At 38.0% G+C, this 23,266-nt stretch overlaps 1 protein-coding gene across 1 annotated transcript in view; it reads right to left on the bottom strand.

Moving 5' to 3' along the window:
- Positions 1–18,866: 18,866 nt before the first annotated feature.
- SLCO4C1 (solute carrier organic anion transporter family member 4C1) overlaps positions 18,867–23,266 on the bottom strand; it is a 33,427-nt gene continuing 29,027 nt past the window's right edge. The window contains exons 11-13 of the mRNA XM_075078401.1: positions 22,870–22,934; positions 20,894–21,031; positions 18,867–19,764 (exon numbers count right to left, since the gene is read on the bottom strand). Coding sequence (XP_074934502.1) covers positions 19,640–19,764; positions 20,894–21,031; positions 22,870–22,934 — 328 coding nt within the window. The 3' untranslated portion in view covers positions 18,867–19,639. The remainder of the gene's footprint in view (positions 19,765–20,893; positions 21,032–22,869; positions 22,935–23,266) is intronic.

The following is a 23,266-nucleotide window of genomic DNA, read 5'->3' as shown; positions in this document are numbered from 1 at the left end:
TTTGAACTTTATAAGAAGTCATATTGCATAAAATAAAAAATATTTTTCAGCACAACCTAGGGTATCACAATCTGACCTTATATAGAGTCCACAACATCTTTTACAGAAGGACCTCTGGCAGTACCAGTTTAGTGCTTACTTATTAAATTTCATGCTATGCAACAAAATTAAGCACCAGCTCTGTTGAATAAACTGCACTGTATTACTTAGCTAAAGTGGTTTTAGAGAATTACCTGTCATTGCTGGGTTTTGCATTGTGGTTTAGGGTCCTATCTCCCCAAGCCTTGTATAGTCAGCATGAACATGAAATTAGTCAAGTTTATAAGCTGTATAAAATATTAATCATGATATAGTAATTTTATCTCCAAAAATAGGTAGAAGTAAATCTAAACAGGTAACACTAACACTAGAATTGGAGTTAAGCAATATGACAAGCAATAATTAATTTTATATCCCTTGAAGTACTGTTTGTAACATTACTTTGCAGTTTGGCAAGAAGCAACTCCTAGTTAATAAAACATACAGCAATCTCTGTCAATTAGACACCAATAACTCCAAAAAGCTGAAGTATATGAACATATTTCACACGCAAAAGACAGTCACTTTTAACAGAAATCCTGGTAGCTACCCATAGCCAAATGATTAATTACGCATCTTCAAACAAACTTAGTTTTTAAAATGATGGATAAAATAAAACCTAAGTCTGTATTTACCAACTGTACTTTTATCGCTCTCAGTGAAATAGAAATAGAGATTTTATATGAGTACATTCAGTAACATTGAAGTACCTCAACAGTATTAAGTACCTATCCCAAATAAGCTTTAATTCCTCCTCTTGTATAACATCACTGCATTGCCATGGTCAACTCAGTAAGAATAACTGTTCAGTCTACAGAGGATGGTCAAAAAAGAAAACACTTTAAAATATGTATACACACACACATCTGGGCGTTTGTGTTGATGGCAAGTTGAATAGGAGTCAACAGTGTGCCCTGGCAGCCAAAAGGGCCAACTGTGTCCTGCAGTACACATTGCTAGAGTGTGTCCAGACGAGGGAGACCAAGATGGTGAAGGTTCTCAAGGGTTAGGCTTACAAGGGGTGGCTCCAATATCTTGGTTTGTTCAGCTTAGAGAACAGAATAATCCCTGCGAGGAGCAGGGATTTGGACGCAATGATCCTTATGGGTGCCTTCCGATATGCAATATATTCTATCACTTTATATATACAAGCCTAATGTTGAAAAAGTTTCATATAAATCAGTGGCAAAACTAATATTGAGTCTAGCCCCAACAGAAAACTCCATGACAGTAAAACTGTTTGAGATACACAGTAAAAGCAACAACAAACATTAAAGTTTTCTTGTGAAGAGAGATTAAATGTAACAACTAGATTGAAGAAAAAGGTATTTAAAGACATAAATGAAATAATGAATTTAAAAAAAAAAGAGACAATGAGTTTAAGCATTCAGGTGGATCTGTCATAAAATGAGAAGAAAGCAACATTCTCTGAAACTGAAATTGATAACTTGAGAATTCATTACCACGACATAGCAGAGAAACCAGTTTAGTGAGATTCAAAACAAACTAGGTGCTGATATAGTTAACAAAACCAACTCTATTACGTTAAAGAAGATAAAAACCAGTCTATAAACTCCTGTCCTAAAGGGTTAAAGGTTAGGAATGTCAAGGTTTTAGAAGCAGCTCCTACTTGGTTATTTTCATAATTACACATTACAGAGATCCTAATGCCATTTCTCTGAAAGTACGGCAATGGTGACACTAGGGCTAGTTGCAAAGGCTAAGGGATTAGAGAGCCAAGCCGAGAAGATGAGCAGAAGGAAGATGCAGGAGTTGGAAGGCAGCTGGGCAATGGGTAGAAGCATTGTGGTGTTCCCTGAATACTCAAGCATCTCCACTATCACTTTGATAATGCTATCGAAGGTACCATAGTAAACGCAAAACAAGATTCACAAAGTGTATCACTCTCTTTTTTTAATTTCATATTTTTTTGGTTGTAACAAAAGATGGTTATGGCAACTCTTCCAAGGAATTTGTGAATACAAAGAAAATTTGAAAAGCTACATTATTGCTATGTGAATTTGTACATAGACACAGCGGAATTATTTAATTTTAAACAAACGCAGAAGTTTTCAGTCTTGATCATCCATAAGCCCGCTCACATAAAATTTGCCCTTTTTCCAGCAAGAGACTCTCCCATAAGCTACTTAACTCAGGATGTCATGGATGCAAAAGCTTTCTAGAAGTCAAGGGAAGACTGGACAAATTAATGGAAAACTCATCTACTAATAAACACGGAGTCAGAAAATCGCCAGAGCCTGGAATAGCCAGTAAGAAGCATTACTGTTTGCTGTACTGTCTTTTTCCAGTCCTATTGCTCCTCTTTACGTGTCCACTTTTGGACAAAAACTGAAGAGAGCAGAGGGAACACAGCTGGACCCAGCAGGGCTGTCTTAAAGAACATTTGCCTTACAGAACATTTTAGTTTTCTGTCAGATGCAGATAGAACAAGGAAACCAATGATATGACATGATCACAGAGTGAAATAAATGCCTTTGAAAAAAGTTGCAAACCTTACATTGCAATACCCTCTACGGTGTCTTGATAAATTCTTTACTCTTTCCCTCAGATAGCACAGTAGGATACATTACGATACAAGGGGATGAAATATGATCAAGTAGGTTCCAGGTACAACAACATTCTTGTCAGTTCCTAGATGTCCCATTCCAACCTTTCAGGTCCATTTGGTGACCTTTCTGCCTTCTTTTCCTCTTAATGTTTTCTACCTAATTCAAGCTCACCAGACTCTCTCTGGTGACTGTCTAAATTTCTGCCTTTATACCTATGGCAGCAGAAGAGTACATTGACTCACTTTATTCTTCCAGTCCTGTCCTTCAGCAAGGATGTGCCTTCATTTGTCAGCATTTTGCTTAGTAGCCCAACCAATTGTGACATTCTAGCAGAAAAGTTCCCATTTCCTCCTTTCTAGATTTTGTTTTACTTCTTGAACGCTGAATAGCCCAGGCATATCATGTTCAGCTTCAACCCCAAATAGCAAGATATTTTTTTCATAAGCTAAGTGTTTTCAGATCAGCTATAAAACAGAAGCAGACCACACTGAACAGGCCTTCTCTAATCTGAAGCAGCTCTGTTTTTCAGAGTTTCTTAGATGTTATAGTAAAAGAAAAGCAATTACTATACCTCCTTCCCAGTCAGGGCAGAAGTGTTTAAAGAACATCTTTACAACTTTACACATCAAGCTTAGCATAGAACTTCCACTACAAAGTAGTCTTTTATTATATTTTGTTTGTCAAAAACCATCAGTTTGTTGGGTCCCCTGTGAAGATCAAGTCACTGAGAAGAATGTCAGGGACTACATTTTGCCATAACATTTTCAAAATTGTTATGAAAAATCTGAAGCATGGAAGCTGTTTCATTACGAATTCTGCTACAAGTAGACATACTGTAATATTATGGGGTAGAAATACTTCCATTTATACTAAAAAAGAAGGATATAAGATTTTAAAGTTGTAATATGGAGGCAAAAAGATAATATGGGTAATTTCTAGAGCTCTTGCAATTTCCAGGGCCAGTAGGTAAAAATGTTAATTATATTAAAGGTACTTGATTTATGTGGGTAATTTTCCAGAATAAACTCACTAATACATCTAAGACTTCCCCCCCACTCCAATATTTTCTGACATTAGGTGCATCAATTGATTTGAGACAGTACAAAGATTTCATGATCGTTCATCCCGAACTCATTTATATTGCTGTTGCCAATAAATAAAGATGAATGTAAAGAAAAAAACTATAATACATTGAGTGCATTTATGTGCAGTATTCATCTCCCAAAGAGTTATCATAGATACTGCACAATCGCAATACTCAACATACCCAACACTGCTAAAATTATGGAGATTACATGTAGTCACCACCCTTGTCCTCATGCTATTCCCAAGTGCACCATGAAGGACAGAAATAAACTAGGATTTATACAAGTTTCTTCCTTACTCAAGTTGATTAAAAAGAATGGATTTCAATTACAAGAGCAGAAAATACTTTCAAGTATTGACTCCTTCAATTTTTAAACTGGAAGGATCTTTCATTTTGGTGCCTTCTTTGTTGACAGTTTAAGTTATCACATAAAAAGTTAAGTCCAAGCAATGACATCACATATGCAAAGCAAGTTCAGGGAAAAAACACACAAGTATTTCAGAAGACATTAAAATACATTTAGGTTGTAATACTAAAATTCTTAACAGCAGGCACCTACTAAGAAACAATCGCCTCAGTGGTTAATGGTCCAAGATGCAACTAAGGGCCATTAACTCCTCCCAGCTGGTCATTAACTGGCAAAAGAACAAGGATCCAACTGTGATTAAGAATCATTCACTTAGCTCTTTAGATACCAAGTCTCCTTCTTCACACCCAAACATTAAACACAAGTAATTTAGCTTTTCTTTTACTTCAATTAAAGAAAGAAGAATCACCATCCGCAAAGAATCATCATCATTAAGCTGTCAGCATTTGGAGCTCACCAAAACAAACTTTCTGCCTGATAGATCCGTGGCATATGTGCCTGCTCCAGAATATCCAACCAGGAACTATCAAAGAGGATTAAAGAGGAGGAAAAAAAAATTCTAATGGTTAGGTTCAGATCATTTAGTAAAGAAAAATGGATAGACTGCATACAGACCATCTCCCACTGAATTGTAAGACATGTTTTCTCCAGGAGATCAGGGGAAAAAAAACATCAAATTTTACCAGAGCCTTAATATATAATCATTTATATATTCCTTATTATAGGATCTTAGGCTTGAAAGGACTTCTGGAGGTCACCTAGTCCAAATTCCTATTCCAAAACCTAGTTCAAAACCTAGACTGATTTGCTAACAGCCTTGGCCAGTCAAGTTTTTAAAAACTTCAAGGGTTCACAGCCTCTCAAAACTAACTGTTCAGAGTCATTGCCTTCTCTCATTATAAAGTTTTTTTTATTCCTGTGAATGTGCATTTTAGTTGCCCCCCTATAGAACAGAAAAGCCACTTCCGTCCACTTTTATTCCTGTTTCAGTAGAAGTTCTTAAAATATAAATGAACAGTCATGAGTTAAATAAGATTAAGCAATGTTAAATGATAGATGGACAAGTTTACATCTCAACTCAGTCAGATACAGCACTAATGCTCACCGGACTTCCCTCCCTCCACGACAGGGGGGCATCATTCCACTCGTGTAATGAGCAGACACTAACTCCATCAAATACAACCAGAAGGTCTTCCCTTCATCCCCACCACTCACCCCTCCACCCCACATATTTTTGTCCCTGCAACAGACACTTCTTTTTGCCAGCATAACCTTTTGGTCAGGAAATCAAGCCAGGGAAGTGACCAGGTTAAAACTATTCATTCGAGACAGAGGTAAACTTTTGGGGAATGTGACGATTGAAGCTTAAAGTAACTGCAAAACTGCAGCTCTGCCCTATACGTCTTTCAATATTGGACTGAACCTCCTTGCACACAAAAGGTGCTTTAACCTTATCCATGGTCTTTCAGTACTATTGCAGTATAATAAAGATAATATTGTATCATGTTTTAAAAGTAGCATCAAGATTTACTTTATATATAACAATGACCACCATCCTTCTAAATATTCTCATTACTTCCAGGCACTGACTGGGAGGAAATACTAGGCTACATTTCTGAAATTTTGGTCATTCTCTGCACGATAAATTAAAAGTTTCAGTTTGATTTTGAACAGGGGTAGACCTAAAGTTAGGATAACCACTGAAAAGAGATTCTTATATACCATTTGCAAACCAATTTGTTCGGTTTTGCAGTTATGATCAAATGATTTTGAAGAACAGTAACCTTGTTGTTTGCACATATATTCTCCTTTTCTGCCTTCTGAGATATATCTGTTTACTTCAGTGTCCATATCAAGTTTATGGTAATGTATACTGCCAATGTCTTAGAGCCAAAATAACCGAGGAAAAGATGTTTCATTTCCAAAATGCATCAACAGTGTTGCCAATGAAATTCTGACTCCTGACTGCTTACGTTAGTGATAATGTAGGAAGTGGGATGAACACAGCTTGAATTTCAGAAAAATCACTGGCTATACTGTGTGGGCTGTTAGAAAAATCTTGCTTTGACTTATTAACTGAGCATATCTGATCTGGAAGCTTCATCAGAAAATAAATGTGAGGCACCAAGATGTCATTTTCACAGAAATATTTTTGAAACCATGGTTTACATGCTTGTTTTAGAGACATGTTGTTGTTTCTTCTCTTTGTTGTTTTATTTTATGTATTGTATTTTCTCCTAAAAGTAAAGTTGTTTCCCTATTCATGAAATACGAAGAGAAAAAAACAAAAGAAAGAAAGTCTGCAGCAGATAGAGTATATTAATCCTTTCCTGTTCAGCATACTCCCCTATGTATGGAACCATTCAGTATTTGCTGCACAGAGAAACCGGAGATACCAGGACTGTAGACATATAAGATGCTCCATATGCATTAAGCCACATGGTTCGTGTTAGCACGGTGCTGAGCCTGAGCTACAATGTGTTTTCTTTCAGGAGAGCTTATTAACTTGAGTTTAGCATTACATTAATTAAAGTCATATGTCTTTTGGTCAAATCAGAACAGGAGCAGAACTAGTTTCCGGCTGTTTGCAACACACCATGACAATGTGTTCATTAAACCCTTTGTTAGAACAATTAGCTGGAAGGTAGAAGACATGTATTCCATCTTCAATTAGCACAGAAATATAATTAGCTGAAGTTATGAGACTTACCCAAAGGTGTGTCTTAAGCATACCTTAAGCATAGGGAGAAGCTTGCAAACAGAAACAGAGGTGCCTCAAGACTTCATGAATTTCCTGAGATAGACAGCAGCCTCTTAAGGTTTTCAAGAATCTAAAATTTGGACTTCTGTCCCAAACACAAATTTATTCCTGCAGGTCCTACCTCTGGCTCAGTGTTAACAGCCTTGCGCATACATTGCTCTCCTCTCAGAGTGAATGTGTGTGGCTGCTCACATGTACTGAGTGCCTTTCTGAAATGGGCAATGGTTTTTCTGAATTACAGCAACAATTAAAGCCATTATGGCAACAAAAAAACTGCTTTCATGTTTTTATTGTTTTCCCTACAATAAAAAGGAAGTGAATACCTCCATCAGTGAACCTTCCTGTAGATGTGATATGTACAACTGGATGAAAGCATGAAAATTAAAACAGATCCATCACTGTGACCCAAGACAAAGACAGACCCATGGCTGCCCCCAGTGATGATGAAAGCCCAGATTATATTTCCACAAGTATAGCATGAGATGAGTGGGTGAGTGGCACTGAAGAATGAAGGAAGTAATCCCCAAACAAAAACCACATATCTATTCTCTAACTTTGTCTTGTGGCATGGAAGCACAGTGTTATCTACTGTAAAATGCAGATACTATGAACTGGTCTGCATTTAAAGGTATAAAATTATCCCTCATGGGATGGCTTAAATCACCCATGAATTAAGATAGCCATTAATGAACTTGGTTAGGAGAGACATATTACAACCAAGACCACATTCTAGCTCGTTTCTCTAATCTAGTTCTGCGATCATGTTGTTTCCAACACCATAGTACCTAGAGGTTGTTGTAGCCATTTACTAGCCTGATTACATTTGCAGTATCCTGAAGATAAAATCAGGAGATTATAAAAGATATGAGGGAAGAACGAAGCAAGGGGCAAAAAACTCAACCTATGCACATAAAGGATGGAGTGGCTTACTGTTTTGAGCATGACAGGAACAGCTACAGATTTGTACTTTCTTGTCACCTTAAGGCCTATTATTTTGACCTCAGCAATCATTGTAATGGGATACAACTCTGAAAACAAAAAGGTATAGTAACCTACAAAAGATGTTTGTAGCCTGGCACCAGCAGTCTTATTCTAACTTTTAGCATATATTTCCAGTGCTCAAAGTCACATTTTTTAAGAGCTACAATTTAGGAAAAGATAAGTTTTCTATCTGTTGTCCCAAGACCAGAAATAGGCTAACTAGGTACCTGGCATTCTGAAAGGTTTACTATTTTCTCTAAAATTAATTTCAATATTATGTAAAAAATACAGTATAACATAGGGCTTGTGCTTGTAAAATTTCTATACCGATGGACCCTTAAATAATTCAACATCCCAGTTTCCACTGCTAATGCAGCAAACCAGACCTTTTCAATCACTGCCAAACATGCAGGGTCAGTGTGTGATGCCGTCCACAGCTTCTCAAGAGCTATCTGCACTCCCTACACACTGTGCCCAGGAGAGGCTCACCTTCTTGCTCTGTGTGTAGGCACAAGTACTGCACGAAGCGTCTGTCAAGATTTTTGGCACTGGGTCATTGCTGAACTGTACACGGTAACAATAATATTTTAATTTGTCGAGGAAACAAAGGCAGAAAATATTTCTAACATGCTGCAGCTGACATGGCACATTTCAGATTTGACTCCTTTTTAGTCTGTGAAAAAATCAAACCTAACCTTGTAAGAAGCTCGATAGGAATAGGACACTCCATGAGAACTATCAGGAAAAGTTACACTCAAAAATCTGAGGCTAATACTGTAGAAGGGAAAGGGCATTTTGCACAGGTACATAATTCTTAAAAAAACAGGCTCTGAAACAGGGTTGAATTGGAAGTGTTAAAAATAGTCATCACCATCATCCCTTTCCCTCTGCAGAGAAACAATAAGATTTAATGGTTGCTAGTGTATTGCTCTGCACCAGATGCTGACAGTTACAGTTCTACTTTTATTTTAATTTTCTGCTACCAATATGCTGATCTCAGCAAATGAATTTGCTGCTTAAAGAAATAACCTCCCATTAGGATCATAATTTTAAAAGGGCAGAAACTGCTCATACTTGTGTTGTTAAATCATGTAGTCACTACAGTGTAGTTAATAAAATAATTTAGAAGCATATGGGACGGAGGGAAAGAAAGGGGCCTCAGTGCCCCATTTTATCTATGTGAATTACTCTTCCTCTCCTAATATCCTTTCTAAAAAGAAATTGCTCATTCAAGGACAACTAGACGTGGCTCCCTGTGAAAGCAACAAATGAACACTTAAAATGCCAGATAGGAGGATCATAGCTGTCTTTGCTTTTTAATGCAAATTGAAGTTTAGGATCCCCTAAGGATGTCTACATTGAAGACGTCTATTCACTTAAAGTTGCCTTATGAAGTGTAAAAGCTTAAATGTTGGACAAATTAGTCCATGCAGAAGCTTCTACCTTTAGAATTTAAAATGGAGCTCAGGTACCTTTAAATTTTACTGCAGCTGGACATATAGATAGCCCCTTCAGGTCTCTCATTAAGTGGCCTTATTTTTCAGAATGCTGAGGACACAAAACTTTCAGCAGAGCTTCCCCTGGACACTCTGAAGAGTCTCCACAATGAAACACACAGCTCCTTCTAGCAATGTTCATGTTAAAATAGGTAATACGCTGGCCTACTAATAATGTTCTCTTACCACCTACAAGTGATGTTATGGTGTATGCTAAAAGGACATTATTCTTCAGGCAAATAACAATAAACCTAACCAGCACATCTTTCTAATGGTTGTGCTTCATGCAGTGATCATAGCAGCTGCTTGTCAGGGACTAGAAGCTTGTCTCAATGTTGTTGGCAGGCAAGTTTCTCTACCAAAGCCTGATCACTACCCCAGCTGAGCGGAACTGTTTAATCACCAAGGTCAACCTGACAGGAATGTGCGCACCGTTATCTCGGAGTACTCGTCCTCCGCACATACGCCCGGGCCCAAGGCCAACTGGCAACATATGGTGGGGCTCGGACCCTCTAGAACTTTCAAGCACCCTCTAGTGACAGTACTGGGCATGTGCCCCACCACCGAATATGCCAAACAGTTACTGACTATGCAGTAGGACAACCCTATTAAAGGGGAAAACTAGACAGGGAGTGTTCTGGAACTTCCACACACACACACTGGACTCAGTGATATATCGGACCACCCAGACCACAGGGACCGCAGTCTGTATCTATTTCTGGCCAAAAAAAGTGACTTGACACTTGACTCCATCTTGAGTCTTAATTCTGTTTCCAAGAATGTAAAAGGAAGCTAATCACGATAACACACTGGAGTTAATCAGAGGTTAAGCCCGGCCACCCCCAACCTCCCAGAAATATCTGAGGCTGGTTGGAAGGCAAGGGAGTTTAACCTCTGCCAAACTGTTAACCCAACACTGGATCGTGACACTGCTTATTATGCAAGTTTTACAGAAATTTTTGTTAAAAGTCCTCATGATGTTCCAATAAGCTTCATGTTTGTTATTTTAATTAAAAGGGGGAGGGAAAAAAGGCAAAGTTTATTTCTCAGTTAATGCATGCAGTCTCCAGCAACAGCCATCTTAGCTGCTACGAGCAGTATTGCACACAAAAACAAAGAAAAAAAAAACCCAAACCAGAAAAAAAACACCATGAAACTGTGCATAGCAAAGAAAACAAAGGAATTCAAAGCTCGGTCAGGTAAGTGGAACTGTTACTTAACAACATCGTGCATTCCACACCTCTGTATCATCCGAAATGCATCCATTACAGCAATTCACTTAAAACAGCACAATTCTGAATTGATATACAAAAGCTTTAAAAATACTGTCAATCATATATGTCTGTCACACAGCATGCATACCATACAAATTCAAAGGGTAAAAAATAAAATCAAAGTACTTAGCATCTACTACTGATTGGCTGAATTCTTGCTGATCTTACCTGCTTAGTCTTCTGCTACTTGACAGTTGCACTCTGAAGTTTTTATACACGGCATGTTTGGATGGCATTTTTTTTTCTCCAGCAGACCATTTAACACTAAGTTGTCTGAGTGTAATGTAGGAAACTCCAGAAAACATGTATTGTTTGTTTTTCACATATAACCTCAACTTTTTTTTTTTTCAGTTTGCATACCTTGAAATAAGTAAATAAATAAATAAGTAATAGACTGATACATCATACAGGAAAACTTTCATTGCACTAGTCAATATCCCTGCAGTTAGTCTGAGGACTGCTCACCAGCAACTGTGTAAAGCACTTCGAAGTTTGAATGGAGATAAAGTAACAACATACAAAAAAGCTACTCTTAAGTAGCTTCTTAGACTGATTGGACTAAGACATTTAGTCCTCTTCAATGTCTTAATGCCTCACTCTCCCTATTAAACAGGATGGAAACTTCATTAGGCTTGGGTAATTTTTAAACTTATCAAAACTGAGGCACTTGTTAGTTCTCTCCACATGCATAGCCTCAAATTTTTGAAAAATAAAGAAAAGGCTAAACAAAATTTCTATTTAACTTTTTCTGGACTGTAGCTTCAGTAGTCAAAACACATCCAATATACTTCAGCTTATTAACACAGGAGGCAAGAAAACAAAGAGTGCTTTTTACAATATACTAATAAAAAAAATTTAACTCCAAAAGGCTCTGAGGTAGGCTTTCCATAACAGCTCAAGTGTTTGAGAAAACAGACACTCCCCACAAGGTTGTAGTAAGTCGTACTCACAAATGCAGGAAGATACTTAAAGTAAGAAAGACTGACTTACACAGGAACCGAATTAATAACATCTAATTGCTTTTGCAATTGCTTTTAATAGCTTTGTTTTTCCTATGGGCTTTGTGCTTTAAACGAAAGCATACTTTTGTCTGAAGGTATGAACTTGATGGAAAAACCATTTCATGGTAGAAGCCACTGCCTCAGTATCTTGCAGAGTTGCTTTTATCACTTTCCTTACAAACATTTATGCATCTGTTCAGCTTGAAATCTGTGGATACTTTGAGGGAACTGACCACATGACTGAAGTTAAATATCTGCACACTGAGTGCAAGGATCAAAGCTCTAGGCAAGACCCTTTCCACCTCTTCCAGTGAACAGGGTGTGCAAGAAACAGTTCTTCAATAGTAAATGCTAAGTAATGCTAAAAATGGTACCTGTTTGAAGTCAGAGACCTGTCTGAATTAAAACTTAGTTAATCTGAAATTTGTGTTATATTGAAAATTTTTAAATATAAAAATAATGGCCTGAATGTCTCTCAGTATTAGTTACTGCACGTTTAAGCCAGAAAACTTATTTTGTTCTCCACTTCTGAGGGACCCATTTTGAAAGAATGAAGTTGCTTTCTACAGGGTCCTTAAAATTCTCTTTTTCTGGGGAAACAATCAGAGTAGGACAAGAACAGAGAGGTATATGGTCACACAAGAAAGTAAATAAAAACTATATCTAAGTGAAAGAAAAGCAAAGGAGTTTACAACTAGAAAGAAGCTTGGATCAACTAAGCCTGTTTTCCTGTGGACCTGTCCTACACCCTCAGCACACCTCCTGGTCTTCCCAATGCTGTCTCACTGGGCATCTATGAGCAGCAGTTACTCCTCCAGATTTACACGCAATCACCTGGCTGATCTCTAGCTGTAAAAAAAAGGCAGGTGGCCGAGTTATAACTTACTTTAGGTGATGGCACCCAGCTATCCCTTCTGATGAAGTTTGATGAACTTTTCTGGAAGTTTGAAATATTTGTGTCTTCTGTGTCTGTCAAATTTGGTACAGATACACTCACAGCCAAAAAATTCTCAAGGAGGCCATGGAGGCTTTAAGCAAGAAGGTAACTGACACCCAAATAAAAGCAGAGCCATGCTCAAGAGAATGTTGTTAAAAATCAAACAAACACAGCTAGCTGAAAAGGAAATGTTGGCATATTATCTGATAAGCAAAAATAATAAAAAATAGACTAGTGTATGCATATGAAGGACATAGCCTTACAAGAGGGTAAATAATTTTTACAGCATCAGAAAGTTTAACTTCTTTAAATTGCAGATAATGTATCTTTCTTTCTTCTAGCTATCCTACCATATATTGTAATGTGCACACAGTACCAGATTTGTTTCCTGGAGGTCATGCCCCTATGAAATCAACCACTGTACATCCTTGTGTTGCCATAGGCACAAATAACTGATTTATAAAGCACTCCAAATGAAGATCATGCACTTCAACTAGAATTAAATACAATAGCAATGCAATCTTCTTTCATCTCCTGTATGAATTTCCTTCCATGTGTCACATTTTCAGCCCTCATTTTTCTTGCCTTGTTTCATGTCTCCTGTTACAGCTGGTTTAGTATGTTTATTTCTCAACATCTTGCTGGAAGTGCTTCATTTCACTTACTGCAGGTAATTACTTGTGCGTTTTGGTTTGCCATTCAAAGAAACGGCAACAGATGCCTGAGAAAAGCAAAGCGCAAAGGTGGAGATGTGGATTTGTATTAATTGGTAGGCTTTTCCTAATCTATGAAACCAATCTCTACATCTAGCCAATCAAAACACAACAAGTGAGACATTCTTAAAAGATGACTAGGTAGGAAAAGAACTTCCGAAAAGTGCAAATTTTCTCTCTCCAGCTTGCATTTTTGTCATAGCTCAGTCATTTCTTTCAAGGTTTATAGGTTACCAAATCCTTTCAGTTTTGTGACATCAACTTCCTCCTGCTGAATATATAGGAAGTGCATCAAATATTAAACAATTTTCTTGCAATTTCTCTAAGTACCTTGATTGCCTTTAAATAAATAGCAAAACCCCCACTGTCTTCAGACCAACTGATCCTACTTTATAATTTTGTTTTTATTTCCAAACAAGTTAAATATTTCCTCACTTTGCTCCTTTAAAGACAACCTCAGAGCAGAATACTGGGGGCAAAACAGGTGTCAAATTAGCCCAGCCATTATTAGAAGTTCCAGAATAATTTGGAGGGAATGACAATCTCCATTCTCAGCTTGGATTTTATTTTCCTGGTTTATATTTCACCACTGCTCAGGAGCCCCAATTCATGCTAAAAATTCACATACTCAATATGAATCCTTAAAGATTAACAATGATCAGGAAAAACTTTGTATGTGCCCCTGGGACTTCCCTTTTGTGCATTTACTAAGGTATTCTGTAGACAGGAGAGGAGTGGGTGTTTTATAATCAGTTACCAGCACTCACGTTATACAGATTTTGAAATGCATACACAAGACTAGGCAGCCCAAATTCATAAGACCCCTCTGTATAGCAGACTCACTCTCCTGGGTATATTTACCATGGCAGCAGCACACAAATAATGTATTCCACCTGTTCTGCATCATTTATTACTGAGATATAAGATTCACTGGCTCTCTCTGTGTTTTTGTAAAACTTCTTTAATCTAACGCTGACCCTTATTGCCTGGGCCTTTCTGTCTTTGGAAAAGGAAACATAAGAACCTATACAAAAATAGAGTTGCATAGAGTGCTGCACAGATGTGTCATATAACGAAATCATAAACAGGCATATTAATGTCCTTACCACAAGAAGTAGGTCACTGCCACTGAAAAAACAAATCAAGCAGACAAAAGACACTGGTCACATTTCCATTTACAGAATATTTTTGAAAAAGATGCATATTTTCTGCTCTGCACTCTAATGACACATAAATTCAAAAAAAAATCAACAAAACAAACAAAAAACCCCCAGTTACATGTTAAATCACAACTGTATATTCTGCTACTGTAACAAAAGATTACAGAGGTATTTCACGCTCATTCATTCCCAAACTGACATACTACTCAACCCAAAACCCTTTGAAGACCTTCAGACCTGAAAGATGTTTTTTCAGCAAATTTCTTATATTTGTTTACACCAGGTCTACTTTTAACATGTTTTAGACCAGGAAGCAGTGCAAGGCCCACTGTCACCACCTCAGTAATGGCCAGCGACTGAACTTCAGACATATAAAAACAGCTAGCAAGCTGCAGCATTCCTAAGGTTCCCATGTTCCTGTCCATAATATATCAGTAGACATACTTGGGTCTACACTGTTTACCGGCAACCCATTTCAGGTCATTTTGTTCAGATACCTTGAATCATGTGCAAAGAGACTCTGCAAGCAAGGTATGTATATGAAATACTTCATACTTTTAAATAATTACATGTATGGTAGCCACATGCAAAATAAAATTCAGGTTTTCCCCTTTCTCAGCATTCACGTAGCCAGGAAGAATGTTGTTTTGCCATCACAGTGAACTTTGGTTAAGCTATTCACTTTCTAGAAATGCTCAAATACAAAGAATTAGCTTATTTTAATACGGGCTCCAGCTTCCACTCTCCCAACAGAGCTCGAGATTACCTTATCATCATCCTTCCTCTGCAGAACAGAGAGAAATGCAGTCTTGATTTTGAGATAAAAGAACACACAACAAGAAGAAAGTTTAGATCAGAAGTTTAGTGTCATCTGTAACAGCTCATTACTGTCACTCCCTTGTGTGCGTCATTCCCTTAACTCCTAGAATCCTACAGATTTACTGAGCAGAGACTCCAATAAAGTTTTGTGCCAACAATGCAGGGCAATATACTTAGGTTTAGAAGCTTACTTCTGACTCACAGATGAATTAAAACTTCTACTCTATTACAATGTTTAGTTGGACAACCTCATCTGTAATAGGATTTCTTTCTACAAATAATCATGCTAGTTAGAAGATGCAACTTTTAACAAGTTTTAAATCATCTTTATTTTGGACAATACTTGGGATTCTTCTTAAACCCCAAATCTGTGGTAGTTAATACTACCTCAAAGATACGAGTCCATGAAATTAGGAGTCCAAACACTCTAAACAGTAGTTCACAGAGCATGTACAAATCACAGAAGACTGTCAACTGCTGTTTGAAATGTTTTATCACTCTTAGCATGAAAAGAACTAATATCACCTAGTGAGACATACACACAGTATTATCTGCTAAATGTTGTTTCATGTGAGATACAAGCTGATATTAAAAAAACCCAAACAAACAAACAAACAAACAAAAAAACCCCAAAGGACACTTCTCAAGAACAGATAGGTCTTCCCTTGCAAGAACCCATATAGAAGTTACACATCATATAGTGCATAGGACAACAGACACACTGAGGAGCGTCTCACAGAAACGAACCATTTAGGCTGGAAGGGAATGCTTGAGATCATCTAGTCCAATCCCGCTCCTAAAGGAAGGTCAGACAGAAGAGATTATTTAGGATCATGTCTAGTCAGGTTTTAAGCATCTCCAAGAATGGTGACTCCACAGCTTCTCAGACAACCTGTTCAAATGTTTGACCACCTTCACAGTTAAAAAAAAAAACTTTATTGTGTTCAGAGGGAACTTCATGTTTCAGTTTGTGCCCACTGCCTCTTGCCCACTCAGCTGAGTATTACTAAGAACAGTCTGACTTCCCCCTCTTCAAAGCTCAGATCCCCCCGAGCCTTCTCTTTTCCTGGCTGAATAGTGTTTCCTCAGCTCTCAGTATGAAAGATACTCCACTTTAACCACCTTTGTAGCCCTGTGCCAAACTGCCTCCAGTAAGTCAGTAATACTCTTGTTCTGGAGAGCCCAGAACTGGACACAGCACTCTAGGTGTGAACTCACCAGTGCTGAGTAGAGGGAAAGGATCACCTTCTTCAGCCTGCTGGCAGTGCTTTGCCTAATGCAGCGCAGGATACCACTGGCCTTTTTTGAAGGAAGGGTGTTTCACTGCCTTGTGGTCAGCTTGTCCTCCATGAACCCAAGGGCCTTCTCTGAAGAGCTGCTTTCCAGCAGGGTGGTACCCTGCACGTTACTGGTGCATGGGGTTATTTGTCCCTAGGTGCACAGTCTTTGTATTTCCCCTTGTTGAACTTCATGAGGTTCCCATTTGCCCATTTCTCCATCTTGTCAGGGTCCCTCTGAATGGCACCACAACCATCTGTTCTATCAGTCACTCCTTCAGAGTACAATCTACCCCATCATTCAGGTCATTAATGGAGAGGCTGAACTGGATTGGCCCCAGTATTGATCTGGGCAGTACAGCACTAGTGACTTGAACTAGATTTTGTGCTTCAACCCTCTGGGTCCAGTCATTTGGGCAGTTTTAAATTCACCCTCCCTGTCCAATAACCTAACATACTCGCTTGTTCAGCTTGTCTGTGGTATTTACCTTCACTTAGTAAAACCTTTGACACAACATCTACTGCTGTTTGCTATCTATAGCTATACCTATTAATTTAACATTGCTATGACACAAGGTAAATGGCTAAACTTACCCAGTTCCAAATATTAGGTCTCCTAATCATTGTGCTGCTCTTCCCAAACTAGAGAGGGTAATATTTAACAAGTCATAGGCTAGATTATAAATTGCAACAGCCTTTAGCATTAACTGTAATTTTATACCATGGCAATACTTCCTTCCTTCTCCACCCAAATAACCACTTCAGTGCAACTAAGAATGCTGATAGCCTCTTCAGAAGAGGAAGCTGCTGTTGCTCTGCCCTACAAGTTTTGTAACCCACACAATCACATTAAGCAGCAGAAACTGTAAACTATGATCTCACAGCCTAATACAGAGCAAGTTTACCAGTTTAGCGACCATAATACATGTCTTTACTATGATTAAGTGATTTGCTATACCCCACAAAAACCACGTCAGGGCTCAAAACTTAATTCAGAGTTTTAGGCCATATTCCCAAAATTTATGGAAGATCAGTATTTAGTTCTTTCAAGAGAAATTACCCATCTTGCTATGAGCCCATTTATCAGAAAACTATAGACATTCAACTAAATAGAGCAAGCATAAATTCAGTAGTTGTATTCTGTCCCTTTCCCCCTCTGCTTCAAAAGCCATGAAGTCTTGTGCTTTCAGGAGGTGTAGTCTGTTTTGCTTTATCTCCTGAATAGCTCTTTCTGAATAGTTATAGAGGATCCTCTCCTTGAGTTGTGTAGTTAAACTATGTAGGTTAACTGCTGCATTTAAAGAATTAGGTGAAACATGATCCATATGCCAAAATTCTTTGCTGTAGCACTTGTTTAAAAATAGCAGTAGAGTCCATGTAACCAGATGAAAAAGGGCATACACAGCTGCATAAGAGTGACACGCATAGCCAGTGCAACAGAAAGGAAGTTTACATTAACAAAGTAAAGCAAGTGCAGAGGATATTTTGCTCATTAAAAGTTTCCAGTCAATATTGACAGGCTGTCCTCTTTACAGCTGGGATAGAATACATTTTCTTCACAATAGCTAGTATGGGGCTATGTTTTGGATTTGTTCTGAATACTATGATAATTTGGAGATATATTAGTTGTTGCTAGGTAGTGCTCACACTGATCAAGGACTATTTCAGCTCCCCATGCTCTGCCAGGTGCACAGAGAAGCTGGGAGGGGACACAACCAGGACAGCTGACCCCAACTGACCAGAGGGATATTCCATACCATATGGCATCATGCTCAGTATATAAAGCTGGGGGAAGGAGTAAGGGGGGGACACTTGCACATGTTCCGAGTGATGGTGTTTGTCCTCCCGAGTAACCATTACACATGATGGAGCCCTGCTTTCCTGGAGATGGCTGAACACCTGCCTGCCCATGGGAAGTAGTGAATGAATCCCTTGTTTTGCTTTACTTGTACACATGGCTTTTGCTTTACCTAATTAAACTCAACCTTTAAACTCAAACTTTATCTCAACCCACAAGCTTTCTCACTTTTACTCTTCTGTCTCCCCCATCCCACCATGGGGGTATGTGAGCCAGGGGCTGTGTGGGGCTGAGTTACTGGCTGGGGCTAAACCACAATACAAGCAATATAGTTTATATCTGGTAAGAGTGGCTAACTTGAATAAGCACATCCATTGTGCTATACAAATACAGTTTTAATAGTATGCAGTGTATGAGTCAAAAGAAACAAGTACAGCTGTATTTTCCTACTTCTGAGGCTTGCATACATATTTTTGGCTAGCTTTCCACATTGCAATTCTTGGAGTTGAGAAGCCAGTCACTTAGAAATGACACAGCATACACAGAAGCAGTAAGAAAATAGGTTTTATTTTCACATTTTATAGAAAAGTGTTAACAATGCTTTAAGAAAGCAGGTAGACAGCAACTTTCCATATATGTTCCAGACAGAAACCCATGCACTTAAATTAACAAACATTTTACTGTTAGAAACCCAGCTATCCTATAACTATTTACATTTCTACAAATACTAAAAAGGATACTTATGCCATTAACATGTAAAGATATTTTTAAAACTTGTCCATACTTGCACATGCCCAAGTGCATCTACAGTTAAAATCCCCAACAAAGGCACTAGGCCAGATTATGTGCACATTAAAATAAGTCCATTTTAAACATCCACAGTTTCCTTTAATATACCAAGTTACTTGTTTTCTCCCACTACAGTCTCACTTAGGTATTATTTTATAAGCAGGAGGAAATGGGGCTCACAGACACCCCAGAGTTAACTCACTTTCCTGTTTTGTTTTGGGTTTTTTTGGTTGTGGTTTTTTTTGTTTGTTTTAATCAGAGTATTCCATCTTTTTTCATTGAAGTTATAAATCAGACATGCAAAATGAGACTGTAAATTTAAGTGTCACTTTTTTGGATACACACAATGGAATACTAAAAAGTATGTTTAGCAAGTTAGAGAACACTACACATTCACAAATATTTTAAGTTGTTCAAGAATTGAATAGGATCTTTTATATTTAGGTAATGGTGTACAAGAACTTCGGTACAAGTGGTGTAGCAGCGCTTATTCTTATTGGTGTCTTTCCAAAGCCCTGATTTCCTCACGATTTATGTGTGTACAGAAGATACCATTTCTGAATCCTTTTGTGCCAGGCCTGCACTTGCTGGTGGAGGCTTATACAAACATACTGCCATGACCACAAAGATGATCGTGATGATTTTGCAAGCAGCACCTGAATGCAAAGAATAGAACAGTCCTTGCTGCAGTCACCTTCAATAGTAGACAAGATTCTTTCAGTCATCTATGAAGCTTCACATGGTGAGTTACACTGCAAGACTTTTAAATGGATGCTGTGAATTTCAATGTATTTTACATGAACTGCAAAGGGCAAATAAAGGCGGTCTTTTAATTGACTTCAGACCCCTCACCTGCCTGCCAGTGCTTGCTTGCAGCAGCTATTGCCATTATTTCAGTTCTGTCTTTCTTCACCACATTGCAGCCTGACATGCAAGTCTCCCTTACTGCTTGTTTCAGTACTATTCTTCATTGTACCAATGTTCTCTTTGCCACAAACTAAAACTCCTCACATACAAGCCTGTGAAGTAGTCTCTCCTCAGCTACCTTAAAAACTTGTTCCATTTTGGTCCATCACTGGTACACAGTGGTGTTTGTGCAACTTAGGGGGGCAAGGACAGGGGGGAAGAGGAGGCATTGGATTTTATCACAAATATGCCTGAGATACTGAAACCTGAATTTGTGACTCCTGCTTTTTCAGTTTCAAGATCAGATGTTAGCAGTTCAGTTTATGCACCATAAGTATCACAGTTGCCTGGAGACAGGACAACAGCAGTTATCACAGATGCAAGCTTAGCCTGCCTTCCCTCCCCCAGACACACCTCACACACTTGAAGGGAACAGATTGTTAAAGTTGGGAAAATTTTTTACTAGTGTTCAGAGAAATCTGAGATCTTGCTATTAATTTAGGGAAAAGAACTGAAATACGACAGGAGCAAAAAAGCTCTCAGACTTTAAGCTGCCAATAGACCAACCCAGATAAGACTGAAATGCATGCCAATACATTAAAATTCAGTAAATAAACCATAACAATGAAGAAAGAACAAAGACCAAAATTATTTTGTATTATTGCTATTCAAAAAGTTTTATAGGCCATTTTTAAGAGCCACTTAATGTGGTCTTGCTCTCTCCACTGTATTTTGCTTATTTATGAAAAGAGGTTTTTTTGAAAAAAAAACACTGCTGCTAAAATAAAAGTTTAAGATTTTAAAATAATTCCCATCTAGCAGTCAAGGTCAGTATATCTATTACCTTGTACATGTACTTAATATGAAGAAGCCACTTACTTATACCCATCAGCAGATAAGCCATTCTTTCATTGTCATAAACCCAACAGGCTCCTTTCGTTTTACATTCATTAATATCCCATAGAGTACAACTGTTGTCTATAGCAACACCAAACAAAATTGGTCCAGGAATAGTACCTAAAAACCACAGTAACACATTAGAACGTTTGAGTTGGAATAGTCCTACCTGGTCTTAATGCATGCCATGAAATGCCAAGCTGTGGGGAAGATAAGATGGGATAGCCACACACTAAGCATAATATTTTAATCAACATCACAGGACTCATATTACATAGCAAATGTGCTTCTCTCATTGCTCTCATTAATAGGTAGGCTGCATAGAGTGTCAGTTAATTTGTTACACAGCTCTCATTATGAAGCAAGAAGTTTGTTCAAAGGCTTGAGCTTATTGTTACTTCCTCAGTTTTCATTGAAAAAAGAAAAGTGTGATTAAATTTAGAGGGGAAACCAGCTGATTAAGGAAGCAGGATTTTCACTGAAGGAAGAGAAGTCCCTTTCCTCAGATCATATACACTAACCTGTTCCAAATGCAAAGAACTAAAATACTGTGGTAACATCCTCAATTATAAGTTTTTTCCATCCCTCAGATGTAGCCAGGATTCTAGGAAACATCTCACATAAAATGAGCACTGTTTAAAATTATTCCTGTGTAGAATTTTAGATTTGTGTGATTTTTGTTACAACAGTGTGTTATAAAGAGTGTTTTGCATCCAGGTATAGCCAATTTTATATAACCACACTATGTACACCACTGCATGTTAGCCTAACCTCCTCAAGGCCTAAATTTTTCTTGAACCAACAAGCAGCTATGTCCTCACCACAGCTCTTCTGTCTAGGACCCCTGTGTAATTCCTCAAGTCTACAGCGTAAGTATCTTGTTATGCTGTGCTGTTAGTTGCTGCTTTCTTCAGCCACAGTCAGCACAGGCGGTGCAAAGTGTTCTCATACCCTCTGCTCCACAATGAAGTGAAGGGGGAAGACACTACCATCGATATCTTAACTTTGAGTAAAATGAAACAGAGAAGCCCTCATACAACACTTCACACTACCACCCAGCCTTTTTCCACCTGTGAGAATGTTTACTCCTGTTATGCTTTACCGGTAGGACTTAGATTAATTGGAGTTTCAGTAGGTACAGCAAAGCAGAACCCACACTGCTAGATACTTGATATCAAATGAAGGGGTTGGCTACAGTACTAAATATTGACATAAAGGTAACTGAGCCTTGACCCAGTCTTGAATTACACATATCATTTAAAAAGTGTTTAAGTCGAAAACAAGAGTTCAAAATATGCCTGAGAAAATTCACGAGTGGTTCCCAGAATACCTACATTTAGCTTTGTGTTTTATTTAAGGTGATTTACCTATCTTACTGAGATCCTGCAGATGCTTAGATTTAGAACTTCAGTAGATTTCCCATATAAAAACTCAGTAGTTACTTATGTACAACTGTCTACATTTTCGATAAAGGCTAAAATTAGCCAAAGTAATTGAAAGGGAAGGGAGAAGAGAGAAGACTCCACTTATCCACTTTAAAATATATTGGCATGGCCAATAAGGATACAACTGGATGAGACTGTCACTTTGTTTTAACTTCTGCAACTTGAGATGTTAGCTACATAAAGCTGTTTTCTGTTGCACCACTTTTTCTTATCTCAACTTTCAGAACAGGCTGCCTTCTGGGGGAAGTGAAAGCAGGTGCCTTTTGCTGAATGACAGTTACCTGAATTTTCTTCATGCCAATAAGAAAAGAAAGGCAAAAATGAGCACACATGCCCTATTTAAAGAGGAATTTGAATCTAGATGGCATCTGCCTTATTACAAGCATATTCTATAAGCCAATGACAGGTTGCTTTAAGTTCCTCTGAAGGCTTTTTGGTGCATTATTTTTTTAAGTCTAGAAAAACATCAAGTAAGTAGAATATTCAGCAAGTCTCTCAACAAGAAAGTCATACCCAACAGTCGTAGAAACAGTGACTGTACTCCAAGAGCAAGTGAGCGCTGTTTATCTGGCACACACCTGTGAACAAGATTTGCGGTTTAAGACTTTGTAAATAAGCTTTAACTGTTCCATTTCTCTGCTTTGACCCTCAGTGAATATGACTTCTCTTAATACACTCTTTTAATCTGTTAATTGCAGAGAGGTTTAGAAATCCACTGTGCAGAACAAGTAAACAAAGAACTTCAGGAGGCATTCAGACAAACTATAGAAGCAACTCCTATAAACCTAAAATTCCCTGATGAGCTAACTAGTTTAACAAAACAGTATAAATAAAAAGCTAGCTTATCAGCAGCACCCTGATACACTGTTGAATACTTTTTCCACAAAACCACCAAGGATTTAAGGGCAGT

This window comes from Phalacrocorax aristotelis, chromosome Z (assembly GCF_949628215.1).
Source record: "Phalacrocorax aristotelis chromosome Z, bGulAri2.1, whole genome shotgun sequence".
NCBI lineage: Eukaryota > Metazoa > Chordata > Aves > Suliformes > Phalacrocoracidae > Phalacrocorax > Phalacrocorax aristotelis.
This window is presented reverse-complemented; position numbering and strand designations above follow the sequence as displayed.